General features: G+C 39.4%; 1 protein-coding gene across 1 annotated transcript; it reads left to right on the top strand.

The window, feature by feature from the left end:
- The first annotated feature begins 2,226 nt into the window (after positions 1-2,226).
- On the top strand, positions 2,227-10,243 carry ubfd1 (ubiquitin family domain containing 1). The gene is made up of 7 exons (XM_036553551.1): positions 2,227-2,290; positions 3,151-3,435; positions 3,525-3,733; positions 3,968-4,033; positions 6,012-6,117; positions 6,326-6,408; positions 6,967-10,243. The coding sequence occupies exons 1-7, from the start codon at positions 2,275-2,277 to the stop codon at positions 7,075-7,077; spliced, it is 876 nt and encodes a 291-aa protein (XP_036409444.1). The 5' UTR covers positions 2,227-2,274; the 3' UTR covers positions 7,078-10,243.
- Positions 10,244-14,878: the final 4,635 nt, after the last annotated feature.

Raw genomic sequence — 14,878 nt, 5'->3', positions numbered from 1 at the left:
TCAGTTATAAGGAATGTTCCCATAATGATCTGCAGGTAAAGATATTTCTCCGATGTTGTAGCAATGTTATCATAAAGTTATGCTCATAACAGCTAAAACGCTATCAAACTGCAACATTGTGAATTCCAGTGGTGGAAACCAAGTGTGTCTGTACTAATTGACACATGCTGCACAGTATAAGTGTCTACGTTTGCATGTATTAAAGTGTAGTCAATAGGGGAAAACAGTGTTAGAAAATGAATGGAAACAGCTGTAGTTTGTATTTATCTCTTTTAACATTGGCTCAGCAATGAGGAAGAACCAGAAGAAAGACTGGGCAGTAAAACTGAGTACTGCACAACTAACAGTTAGGTGGTTAATCCAATACAACACTTACAATAAAAAGTGATCAGCAGTACAATTGCTCTTGGGAGAGGAGGGGTCTCTCGCCATTGTAGACTTATTGACCTGTCCTCTACAAATAGCAACATTCCCCCTCAGCGAAAATAGGAATAAGACCTTTGTATATTTTTTACCCCACTTTGATCAGACATAATCTTGAATTACTGTTTAAATTTCTAAATGTGCACAGGTAAGATATGGGGTCATTGAGTCTAAATGTCATTTGTACAGATGTGGCTGGAATTTTCCCATGCGAACGGTGACACGTATATGAACAATTTTTGAAAATGATGATTGCAGACAATGCTAAAATAAATGTGTTTCATAGTTTTACCCAGCCCATGAAATGTTGGAACACCAGCACGACCATGCAGGCTTGTACAACGAGAAGCTATTCATTGGAGGACAGCTGTTCTGCACTTTGAAATTCACTTAGCCTGAGCATATTTGCTTTTTCATTTTGAAAGGGCAATTATGCAAAAATGGGAAAAAAAATCCATTGTCTTTTAATTTACATGATTGCTTTGCTTTTTCATAAAACCTCCAAAAGAATAAGATTGCAAGTTCTCACCCAATGGAAAACAATTAAATATAAAAATAACTTACTTAAATGTATATATTTCCCTGTGTCTTATACTTCCGTTGTTGGGAGGCAAAGTTCAAAACAATCAGTTGAAAATCATATCACACATAATAGCACTGGCCTGTCTCTCAGTCAAAATGGTTATTCTTATAAACTGAAAAGTATGTAAAATTGCATGTTTTGATAAGAACAAATGGTCAAGGGATTTCTTGAGGCTATTGAACATGGAGAGTCACTACCTTTCTCTAGGACTTTGACTTTAGATTTCATTGAAACTGGGACTCTTTTGGACTATAAATAGAATTTTTGTGTTTTTCCTCTATTAAAAAAACAACATTTGTTTGTTTGTTTGTGAAAGCTGTAAGCCCAATAAAATATGAACAGTAAAACCTGGAACTGTTGCAGTTTTTTGAGACAATAGGCTCTTGGGACAACAAGGACAAGTAGAAAGCAGTTGGATTGCTGTCCTTGGCAGATAACCTCTAGATAAGGCACATTGGAATTTCATTCCATGGTAGCCATTAAACAATGATCCTGACATGTTTTTGTGAATTCATCTTTCTCGCCCTGTACGTACACTACCTAAGTCAAGGGTAATGATGCAGGGTGCTACAAGGCCAAGAGTCACATTTCTCTCTGAGTTCCTACCCTTTCCTGCTTGGTAGAAATGCACACTGCAATGTTAGCAATAAGTACTGTGTGTCAAATAATGAACGGTAAAATGTTACACCCTGCTCGTGGTTCCCATAGGGAGCATATTACCATTATTATATTATATTGGTAGCAGTGGTATAGTGTTAAGGATCAGGGCTGGTTCGATCACCCACTGGGACATTGCTGTTGTACTCTTGGGCACTTAACCTACAATAAACATCCAGCTGTAGAAATGGATAAAACTGTACGTTGCTGTAGATAAGAGCGTCCGCTGAATGACAATAATGTAATGTAACAGGCTATTCACGTCGGGGATCACTCAGCTCATCACTAGCTGAAACTTTAACGTTACTTTGTCATATTTTGCATCATGCTGCCCATATTCTGTGGAGATATAATACTGTTAGATAAGTTGATATGTAGTAAGTAAGGCGAGTTGCGCCGATAACTTTAGGATCTGTGAATCTGAGCAGCACTTACAAGACAAAAAAAAAAACTCATTGCTGCGTCGGTTGTTCGAGAAAACACCAGGTGCGTTTTCCAAACTGACTGACCTTTAATTTGAGCAACGCCGGAACACTACGGAAGCCTTTTAGTTCATACTCTGACCGCGTACGTTTCCCAGCAGGCATATTGCTAAATTGTACACAATCATTATGGCGGCTCAGGATGGTGGGTATTTGGAGAACAGTTTCTTATTCAGTTACAACTAGCTAATTACCTTAGCGGCGCACTTTTTATATAATGTGTAGTTCGTGTGATGCTCAATTGTTGCTGATAAACGTCAGTGAATTTGTAACTTGTCAATGTTATATGACCACATTTTGTAGGTAGATATCGGGCTGTCTAGCTAGCTAGCTTCAAGCTAGCACTGAAGTCGATTTTGTTACAGAGCCAAAAATACGGTTACATAAGTTATTGGGTTTAACAATGACCCATATCTATGGCAACTACTAGCCATGTTGCGAACTGGCTGGCTAATCACAGCAGCTGTTTTTATCCTCCTGTTACATATTGAATTATTATTGTTTTGACCGTAAATTAACGTTAGCTAGCCAGCTAGCTAACTACACCGTCGCCTATGATTGAACACTCGCTGGCTAGGTAGCTAACTAGCTCGCTAATAAGGACAGTGCCAACTAGCAAGCTACTTCGCCAGCTGTTATGCTGACATCATATCTTGGTAGCTAGCCGCTGCCATTTAACCAGCAAGGTAGACGAGTGTAAATAGTTAACAGTAAACCATTTCTCTAGAATGAAAAAAAAAACATAATAATCTGTAACTATGGCCGTAACGGTATGCATTTCAATGTGTCACCATAAAAGATAACTTGGCTCGCTAACAGCCCCTGGCCTGAATTTTGCCTAATCATCATACTGCAGTCTTGCTACACCAGCTAGTTACATCTAAGGATAGGGCTCACTAGTGTCTTAACGTTAGCTACAGTACTATTGTTTGTTCAGTTGCTATCCGATTGTCGTTATGTTAAGTGATGATTTGAAAACTGAGAGAAGTGTCCATTTATTCGCAGGGAGTGGAGGAGTCGACATGGAAAGTGAAGCCAGTCTCAGTAGTCAAGAGCCAGTGCTGTGTGAGAAAGTAAGCGAAGGGAACGCCGCATCCTGTGAACAAGCCGCCAAGTCAGACGGCGAAATCCCCGCATCTCAGGTCTCCGCTGTCAGCAACGGGGGCGACAGTGATGAAGGGAAAGAGATGGTGGACTTGAAAATCATTTGGAACAAGAACAAATACGATCTAAAAATCCCTCTTGATGGAACAGGAGCCAACCTGAAAGAAAGGATTCATTCACTTACAGGTAAGGGTCAGGGTCAGGATAATTAGCTTGTTAGCTACTTGAATTAAAACAGATTAACTGAATTCTTTTTTTTTTTGACCTGTCACCAGGTCTTCCACCTGCTATGCAAAAAGTGATGTATAAGGGACTGCTTCCAGAGGACAAGACGCTGCGCGAAATTAAAGTAACAAATGGTGCAAAAATAATGGTAGTGGGTTCTACAATTAATGACGTACTAGCAGTTAACACACCAAAAGAGGTTATCCAGCAAGAAGTAAAAGCTGAAGAAAATAAAAAGGAACCTTTGTGTCGACAAAAGGTAAGAACACATGCCTTCTCCATGGTTAGTCTTTTGTTCAGTTCTGTTTTGAAGGTATCTGGGTGACTTCTTCATAGTCAAGAGTAGAATAGGGTGTTCAGGACAGGTTATTGTGCATTGTTGTAGTCATAGACCTCTTGGGTAATATGAATTTATGCATGTGTGACAAAACTATATGCTAGTCAAAACTTTGTATTGGGGTAATTATATTAAAATGCTAATGTTCTCTCTCAGCAACACAGAAAAGTACTGGATAAAGGAAAACCAGAGGATGTAATGCCTTCCATAAAAGGAGCAAAGGTAGGTATGCAGTCCTATAGGAATAGAATATTTTTAAAAGCAGTCAAAGCCATACATTTTCTTTTCGAATGGTTAATTATCAGCTACAACCTTAATTTGATCTCTTACTTCTTTATTAACGCTTAAGTGGAATTGGTAAATTGACACAACCAAACTGGTTGATGGTGACAGTTAGAAAACAGGAATAAATGGACAATGAATCCTTGAATATTCACACCATTCTACTACAGATTTGTCCTGCACGAGACTGTGCAGTAGAATTTTTGATATTTGAGGATTGCTGCCAGTGTAGCTGTGGATTACGATCGTAAGTGAGATGTAAGATACATTTAAAGTGGATCCTCAAGGCACACAAACAATTGTTGTTACCATACATATATTAACAGCTAAAACAGTTAGCCAGTAAGATCAAATTTAAGCTAAACCAGTGATAGCTAAACCACAGTAATTAGCTTCTGCTGCTGGCTTGCTAGTTATGTCACTAGACATGATCTAAGTACATAAAGAATCAATGAACTTGGTCACACAGCCAGTCATTAGATTACAGTATGTTACATTCATTTAGCAGGCACTCTTATCCAGAGTGACAGAAGTGTATCTAATTCAAGTTGAATAAGAAACAGTGTCATACCAAGCTAACAACACTCCCAGACCAGTGAGTGTGAGCATAACACTATTCAAGCCTTACCACAAGTCAACTTGTTCAACCTGACTAGACAAGGGATGCCGCGTATACTACCATACATCAGTCACTAGTTCACAGAATCCAAAACGCATAGCGATACTATACATAGAGTAAACAGAAAGTAATACAAGTTACAGGTGGGGACTGAGGTGGAACCGAGATGCAGTCTGAAGAAGTGGGTCTTCAGTCTGTGTTGGAAGATGGCCAGTGATTCTGCTGTCCTTGCCCCCATGGGGAGTTCATTCCACCACTGAGGGACCAGTACAGGCAGTCTTCATGTCTGGGAGGCGCGACCCTGTCGTGAAGTGACAGCCAGATGCCCCATGGTTGCAGAACATAGTGGAAATCATCGTGGGTTCTCCCCTTTTTTGGGGAACATGGTCTTCATTGTACACTCATGTGTGGCCACGTGTACACTCAGTGTATTTGGTGTCTCCATATTTTTTAATTCATAGTAGAGCCAGCTATGAAAATATAGCTAGTTAATGGTCAATTGAAGCCAAATCTCCCTGCCAGTTTGCATCACAGTGTCATATGTTGCTTGTGATTGGCCCAGGGGGTCCTTCCATTGACTTACAGGAAGGAAAAAAAAATCAATAGTAACCAGACTTAAAGGGATGTGTTTTGAGGCATATTACATTTTACAAGGGTTCTTTGACTAACATACAGAAAACAAAATGTAAGATCCAAAAAGTAGGCTTTAATGATAAAATATACTCTGGGAGATTTGTGAAGGTTTAATTGTTAGCTTACTTGAGGAGGAAAGATTATTTTGTGTAGTATAAAAAATAAAAATAACGATATTATTACTTATGACTGATGCTCAGAATTGGGTGAAATTTGGGATAACCTGTATGTGTTTATGATGCATTAGCTGTGAGGGCTCCAAGCAACAAACATGTGCTAAACAAATAAATAATGAAAATCAGAACCACACTGTGTAATGGCCATTAGTATTTCATTTTGCATTTGGCAAAAAATCAGTCTCAATACATAAAAACAGGCCATGTACGTCAAGTGACATATTGTCATAATGTATGACTTGATGACATGGGAAAAGAGTAATAGGTAAAGTTTTAGGAAAACAAATACGTGGTTCTCTATGTTGTTGTAGGTTTTCACTTTTTAAGTTTATTTACTTCACATGCACTTTCCTTGTCTTTGATCTCTCATTGACCAGCATCTAAAATGGGTCCCCTTCACTGTCAGGAGAACAGTCTGATGGCATGCTCTGAACAAATCCTTTGTCCCTTCCAGTAATGACCAACGAGTGCTCTCTCATTTGTCCAACAGGAGCGCTTACCAACGGTGCCTTTATCCGGAATGTACAACAAATCAGGCGGAAAAGTGCGACTCACCTTCAAACTGGAACAAGATCAGCTGTGGATTGGAACGAAAGGTGAGGTGGTAGGATCGTCTCTCCACTAAGGCAGTTATTATTATCTAATTGTAATTTTTTTCTGGAAGACAGAACCACCATCGTGTGACAGGAAAACAGCTGTGCAATAATGTATGGCAGGCATTTATTTCCTGTGCATTGCATTTGTATTTGTCCCCATGTTTTCTGGAAACATCTGAATAGTCTATGGCTTTTTTGTCTCTCATAGAGAGAACAGAGAAGATTCCAATGGGCTCCATTAAGAATGTGGTGACTGAACCAATCGAAGGTCATGAGGACTATCACATGATGGTAGGTAAAATATTTTAAAGGGCCCATGCAGGATTAATACCACATATAATGTTTTCTTTTCATTCTGTTTATATATATTTTAGTAAGCCAGCCACCAAGCACCTAACCCATTCCGTAATGTACACAGCTAATGTACACATACTCTCGAAGGAAGTTAAGTGTAGTAGATTAGAATATCTTTGTTACCAGTTGTGGTTGTAAAAATGTCCATGCCAGGGCTCAAAACAGGCTTTTTTGAACATTTGTGCAAGTGGTGTCCAGTACATTGCTATACTGCACAAATCATCCAATTTAAATGATGGCCTCTCTGACATTTAAGTCAAGTCTAGAGTAATGTCATTTTCTGTTGAGTCAAACTGCATAAACGTACCATATATTATACTGTCAGGTTCCAATAGCTTCTATTGACAGTGTTCCTTCTCTGTTGAGTATTAGTGGTAGTGAATGCTGTAAATCTTGTGTGATTGAGAGTTTGACATGACACGCTGAAATTTCATCTGAATCTGAGCTGTAAGCGCGGACAGAACACCCTCGTGATTGTGTTTGTCTCTTTCCCAGGCGTTTCAGCTGGGTCCAACGGAAGCCTCTCAATATTGGGTTTACTGGGTGCCTGCGCAATTTGTTGACGCAATCAAAGACACGGTCCTCGGAAAGTGGCAGTATTTTTAAAATGTGCCTCCCCTCTTGACAATGAAGAACTGGGATACAGAACAAAAACCAAGAAGAAGCAAAAAGAAAAAAAAAAAAACAGAGACGATGAAGAGACAGGAAGACACTTTGACATTGAAGCAGATGAGATAAAGGAGCAAATGGAAGGATGCCGCTGGATGCAATGCTTACTGGGTTAGTTTTAAGAGCGCTTAGTTGCAGTATCCCATTACATGGCCTATCTCATCACGTTTTTTTTTTTTTTTTTAAGAAGCAAACCTGGCGAAGAAGTGAGGAAAGAATTGTACATAGGTTATGGATACATTTTCTTCTCCCAGTCATTCTCAAAGAAATAAAGCTTATTTAAGAAAGTTAAAAAAAAAATACAATGGCTTAGGACATTTTCATGGAGTATGTTTATTTGTGTAACACTACCCAAGCAAGCTTGCCAAAGTTTTTTTACAGACATGCCTCAAATAAATTAGGCTTTGCATATCATTTAAGCAAAGATTGGATGTGACTCCTTAACATTTATAGCTGGTGGTACCTATGTGATGAAAGGGAGTCTACGTCTTTACTTTAAACCTTAAAGAAGCTAACAACCACCATTTATGAGCACAGCGTGTCAAAGGCATAGACAGCTTAGCCAGGCATTCAGTACAAACGCTACGGTGCTTCGTCTTGAGTGGAGACTTAATATTTGAAATGTTTTGTAGTGTTTATCAAGTGCTTGGATGGGAAAAAAATAGATAGCTAAAATGAAACTAGAGGTGATGCTCACAAATTCTTTCGATATCGGATGTTTTGCTTTTCACTCGTTTCCCATATGATGGAAAGCAAAGTCCTCACATTATCACACTCACAAATCCTTTCAGGTTTTTCTGTATAGTTCTTGATGAAAGGGATCAGGTGTTGTGTTTTTCCTTTCACTTAAACAAAAATCTCTGGCTGGCAGTCAGGCTGGTTTGTGTCACTGATTGGAGGAGTGCTTTCAGGATGTGGTTTGGATTGCTAAATTGTGCATGTACATATTTGATACATATAAAACACACCCAAGTTATTTTTTTTCTGGAGTTTCCTTTTAACTTTGAGTAAAAAATATTAAGCATGTGGTTCATTTCTTTGGCACACTTCACATTTTTAGACGGTTTCTAAAATTAACATACATTGTGTTAGGGTGGAAACCAAAATGTAAAACCTGCTTTAATTTGGCAAAATTAAGTAAAAAGGGCCACAGTGTTAAGACGCAATGCTTCCACTCACCTGGTCTGACAGATTTGTGCAGAAAGTTCATCTAAAGCGGAGGTGGAATTTCTTTTGCAGAATGGTGTAAGAGGAAAAGATGACAGGCAAAGTCTATCCTTTTCCTTCACACTGCCATTGACACAATGAAAAGTGTCCTGTTCATTGAGAATGAATTAATTATAGTTGTATGCCAATATGTTTTATGTGAACTTTGGCGATCTTTGTAAAAGTTGAACAGTATGATGTATAACCGAATGACCTGTCCAATAAAATGGTACATTGTTATGTAATAACATTAGTAATATACTAAGATAACAAAACTGACACAGCTGATTCATTGGGATATTTTCTATTTAATGTATAATGTGTGATTGTTAAAACTGAAATTGGTGGTTGTATTGCCAGACATTTTAATGTATGTTTACAGCAGTTCAGTGGTGTAAATTGACCGCTGCTGTGCATTAAGATGCAGCAGAGCTGTAGCTGTAAGAATACAGCTCCCATTCCTCTCATAATGATTAATAGACTTAGCCCAAGATTCAGCACTACTCCAGTGCAGCAAATCATTATCTTTGAATAACAACTTTGTGTTATTTTTTGCTATTTAATAGCCTGTATGAGCTGAACAGTTGCAGACGTTTTAGAAAAATATGTAGTACGTTTAATAAGTTTTAAAGTTTAAATTTGTTATTCAGACTATAAGGACAAACTGGGTCGGTGCTAAGTTGAATTCCACCCTGAGGCCTGATAACTTCAACCTCACTTCAAGGAATGTCTTGTTCACAGCATATTTTATTTAAAGAGCTTGTGCAGATCATCTAAAGTATGAAATATCTCGCTCACCATCAACAAACCATGCCTGTTCGTACTGTTTCGTATTTTGAAATGATACTGATCCCTTTCCTTGTAGAACTGCTGAAAACCTTATAGAACAAAAGTAATTTTTGATAATACAGCTCTGCTTCAGCTGGTTTTCTCATTGTGGACTCTGAAAACCAGATGATGTGGAGTAGTTTGTGAATACTGTAGGGTGTTCTGGAAGGGTGTATCATCTTATAACCCCCAGGAACACATAAGCAAATATTTTGAAGGGGAACTGAGAGTGAAGGTTCTGCTAAATACAGAATCATTTTGCATTGACACAGAGCTCTTAAAATGATGCTTAGTTACATGTTTGAAATGCAACAGCCTTTAACGATTTATATCACCAGTACCCCCTGTAGTAAAAGAGATACAATATTAATTTGAACACCTTTTATGTGTATTTACTGGTGAGAATTGGGTCTTTATAACAAAAAAAAAAAGTCCACTGCCAGATGGACTTGATACCTGGCCTACAAGAAGAAGACATGTTGCAGCTTTAAACACAGGCATTGCAGGAAAAATCTGTATTTTGAACCCATGCAATATCTTTGGAGTGTAATTTGGAGGTACAGCTAAAGATGTAGCAGCACTAAGGCCCAGAGTGGTGTTTTACAGAAGTCTATCAGTATTCACACCTCCTGGACTTTGTCATTTCAAATTTCCATTGGCCAAAGAGTAGCATCAGATTTGCCATGTCATATAAAAATGAAGTTGCCATAAGCGGGTTACGCGTTGCCATGGTTTGTCTCTTAAAGCCTGTTCATGTGCACAGGGAAGTCTACCATACAAATATGCAGTCTTTTCTCTTTTTTTGCATTCAACCTCACATAACCCTTGCCTTCAAAGTAACCAATTGGCAGTTACCAAATGTAATCAATTCATAGTACTTTTTCTGGCTTTCTACTAACTGTTAGCTGATTGAGTACCAATCACTGAAAATGATAGAGAAATAAGAAGTCATAATAGTTTACATTCATGTGTGCATTCTAAACATTTTCTGCCTGTAAAATGGGATTTTAGAATGGCTCAATTGATGTGCACTGCTCAATATAATGGAATAAACTACTTTTGTTTTATTTGTTTGATTTTCTTGGTGGTGGTGGTGGTGGTGGTGGTGGGGGTGGGTTGACATTGGCATTCTGTTAGCATGCTCTCATATGATAAGGTGAATTCTTCATGGCCTATGACATGTGTCATTATCCATATTTGAGGACAACCAGTTATGGATCCGTGTCACTGATTGTTTTTGCGTTATCACCAGGGAAACTTATGGATACCTTCTTGTCATTTCTTGTCACAAAATTTCATGTACAATGCATGTGTTTTCTTTTAGTCTGTACCATTCCATTCTCATCTCAGAATATTTGTTCAGTATATAACATTTAAGCCTGGTATAACATGGTGTAGTTGGGTGTTTTGCACAACTGGTATCTCCAAGCCAGACGAGTGTCTGTTGCCACAGCACTGGCGGATCAGCTGATGGTATGCATGTGACCTGTTATTTTTAAGCTCTCTCACAGCTAGTTTCTATAACACATGAATCATTCACAGGGCTCCTTTGCAGTTTATTAAAAAGGAGTTATGCTGGGGTCAGGGATTCCAGAGAATATACTCAGATGATGTATTGGGACCGTTTTGTGGCAGCACTCTATATACATTACTTTTGTGGACTGAAATTTATTTACTCAACCAGTAAAACATGGGACCATTTTGACAGAACACTAGGGATAACACTCTACATCAGCTACATTTCTACATTTCTACATTTTCATTGACCAGACTAAAGCACGTCAGTACAGATCAGTATAATTCATATAACTGCCATATTTACATACACTAAACGGTATGACTAAGCATTAAATGCAAGAGTATGAAAAACAGTTTGGAGGCAGAGGATCTACTGTTTAGTAATTATGGCCTTTGGCTTCATGCAGTACTCCAGCACAAATCCAGTGCTATAGCTAAATAGGTTCGAGCACATGAAATGTTTGCCTGTTGGTGTGGCGAGGGTTGTAAATTATGGTGACTGTAGTGAAGGTGACATTTATGATGCCTTTGAGCTCATGTCAGAGAGATTTTTGACTTCATTTTTTGTTTGTGCTCAAATGAAGGGTTATAAAACTAGGACCCTCCCTTACAGATCTGTCTTTCTGAGGTGTGAAGCCTGGTGACAGGTTGATATAGATCCATGTTGACCTTATCAAAAAACATTTATTAGACCTGTAGAATCTCAAGAGAGATTCTACAGGTTTTTGTGAAGACCGCCACTCCTTCTCCTGGGTCTGCCAAGGGTGAGTGTTTCCTTTGTCTTCTGAACAAGAGGTTGGCGTCTAGTGAACAAAGGAGCCACAATTCAAACCTAGGAAACTCGTTAAGGAAGACTTGGAGTGAGGCTGTGCCAAGCTCAGCATTCTAGCTTCAGCGAGAAATGTTGGAGAGACTTTTAAGGAACCTTAGCTCGAGTGGAAGATCTCAGTGCCAATCCAGACCCAGAGCAGTTGCTCTGAGTCTAACCAAGAAGGACCCACACTCCTGTTCAAAGAGAGACAATGAGCAAGGGATGCAGCCTTGTCCTGCACATACAGAGTAGGACAAGCCACATGCAACCTCCTGATGTGCCCAGCTGAGGAAAGAGCCTGTCAAAGAGTGAGTATAACAGTTAAAGATTCTCAATATCGTTAACTCCTTCTCTTTACCCATAACAATACTTATTCACCACTATACCACTTATATTTTGTAAATTTTGTGTAAATGTCATTGAGTTTATTTGAATTTCCATACAATCAAAGTGTGAAGGTTGAGTGTGATGTGGCTATAGCGCTACTTAAGTTGGCTTTGTGTCTGATGAAGGGATCACACCTGAATGTGTGCTGAGGTTGTTGAGCACCTGTGCAGATATCATAAACAGGGAAAAGAATGAGGTTAGATGGCCACCCTCTCCAGGGTGACTGTGGTGCCCAGCCTTCAGCACATGCAGCTGAGCATCATGGCATCCTCAGTCCTATAGTATGTACTTTGGGAAGTAAATCTGACATCCATTGTTTGCGGCAATACTGTGTAAAACACAACAGGCTACCACAAAACACACTGACTTTCTAGGGAGTTACATCGTTCCACCCAACCTGTCCCAACATCTGAAATCCATTTGAACTACTCCAAATTTTCCATCTATCACAGAATGAGCCCTGATTAGCCTGTGGTTGAAAGCATGTTGTCTTTAGGTAGGGTGACCATACGTCCTCTTTTTCCCAGACATGTCCTCGTTTTGGGACCTAAAACATGTGTCTCTAAATGAGGACGTGTCCGGGAAAAAGAGGACGTATGGTCACCCTACTTTAGGTCATAGGCATGATGTATGGCATTCAACTACACATATGGCCAAAAGCATGTGGACACCCCTCCTAATTATTGAGTTCAGGTGTTTCAGCCACACCGATTGTTAACAGGTGCATAAAATCAAGCACATAGCAATGCAATCTCCATAGACAAACTTTGGAAGTAGAATGGGTCGTACTGGAGAGCTCAGTGACTTTAAACGTGGCACTGTCAATTGCAAGCCAAGCCTTCTCGTCCAACATCTCGTCCAACAACAGTGCCTGACCTCACAAATGCTCTTTTGGCTGAATGGGCACAAATTCCCACAGACACACCAAATGGTCCACAGGAATGATTTTAGAACAAAAGGTCATCACCATGTCAATGCTTGCAGTTCATTTTCATGTCACTCTGTGTAATGCAATCAACAACTGTCTGATGTGGTCTAAATCACACCTGGGTATTTATGTGAGTGCCCACCTGAGCCTAGGCAGTCTTAGTTCAGGCACTGTTTGCGTTTGTAACTTTGACACCTGGGGAATAAACCTTGTCTCTGCAAGACCGGTCTCGTCTGATTCGTCTGACTGTTCTTTTCAGGAAAACCTAACAGGCACCTTGCGTGTTAGTACTGACCTACCATTGTCCTGCTTAGGTTCTGACAGCATGAAGAAAAATGACAGCATGAGGAATGAGAGCTGTTGATGATCTTCATCAAGATAACAAAGGGGAAATAGGGAGCTGCATTCTATCTGCCTGACTCAAAAACCTACAGTTGGGTCCTGCCCTTGTGGTGATTTTCCATTTGTATCTTGAGCCAGTCATGTTTGCCAGAAAAAATATTTGTCTCTCTTAGTTCCTATAAATAGGATTTTAACTGTACAGGCAATTACCAAACCACAACAATAATCTGGATCAGCTGGCTCATTAGCAGCCTCCAGCATTTTGTTCTCTGATAACATTTGTAGTAACATGAGAATTGCCTTCTTTCTTCAGTTTAAAGTCTAATTGTATGCTGTTAGAGATTGGGGCATTCTTTGCAAGGGACCATGATGTTGGCAATAATTTGTATTTAAGTTTCACATTACTTGTCACAAAGATCTTAAATGCAGACAAGGGCCTTACAGAATGTACTAGATGTTCTGTTCTTGCAATGCATTGTTTCCTTTTTATATCTATTGAGATAAAATGTGGAAATGCAAGTCTGCTTTCTTTTTCATTTTGATGGTTCCAAACATGCCATAAGAAAAGACAGTGGTTTCGGAAAGAATTCACACCCATTCGCTTTTTTCATACTTAGTTGAGTTATCAAAATCTAAATCCATCTGAAAATGGATTAAATGTATTCTTTTGTGCTATCAATCGGCACACAATAACCCATAATGACAAAGCAGACTTTTTTTTTTATCAAAAATTTTTTGATAAAAAATTTTTATCAAAAATTTGGGAGTGCCAAATTGTGTCATGGCATAGAGTATTGAAGGTTTGAATGTTCCCAGAAGCAGAGTGGGCTCCATCATTGTGAAATGGAAGGAGTTTGGAAACACCTGGATTCTTCCTAGAGCTGGCCATCCAGCCAAACTCAGTCAAACCAGTAACTAGGCAAGAAGGGCTTTGAACAGGGAGGTGACCGAGAACCCAAGGGCCACTCTAACAGAGGTTCAGAAGTCCTCTGCAGAGATTGAAGAACCTGGCAGAAGGATAACCATCTCAGAAGTACTCTGTCAATCAGGATTTTATGGTAGAGTGGCGAGATGGAAGCCACTCCTGCCTAAAAGGCATATGACAGCCCACCTGGAAGTGGAACTTAAAGAACTCTGAGGGCATGAAGAAAAAGATTCTCTGGTCTGATGAGACAAATGCTGAACTCTTTGGGCTGAACTCCAAGTGCTACATCTGGCAACAACCAGGTTCTGCTCATCACCTGGCTAAAACCATCAGCACGTTCTCAGCACGACAATGACCCGAAGCATACAGCCAAGACAATGCTGGAGTGGCTTCTGAATGTCCTTGAGTGGCCCAGTCAAGTTCCACACTTTAACCCTATATAAAACATCTGCAGAGAGACGTGAAGACAGCACTTCACAGATGCTCCCTATCCAATCTGACTGAGCTTGAGAGGGTCTGCCAGGAAGAATGGGAAAAACTGCCCTAATCCAGCCATAGGAAGAATAGGAAAAACTGCACAAATCCAGGCGTGCAAAGCTTGTAGAGACTTACCCAAGAAGGCTTGAAGCTATGATTGCTGCCAAAGGTGCTTCTACAAAGTACTGAATAAAGGTTCTGAAGTTATGTAAATGATATTTGTTTTTGATTTAAAAAAAATGCTATAGCTTCTAAAAGGTTTTGCATTATTGTGTGTAGATTGATGGCTGAAAGAATACATTTAATCAATTTTAGA

The sequence above is a fragment of the Megalops cyprinoides genome, chromosome 19 (genome assembly GCF_013368585.1).
Source record: "Megalops cyprinoides isolate fMegCyp1 chromosome 19, fMegCyp1.pri, whole genome shotgun sequence".
NCBI classification, from domain to species: Eukaryota; Metazoa; Chordata; class Actinopteri; order Elopiformes; family Megalopidae; genus Megalops; species Megalops cyprinoides.
The sequence above is the reverse complement of the archived record's forward strand: the minus strand, read 5'-3'. Positions and strand labels throughout refer to the sequence as shown.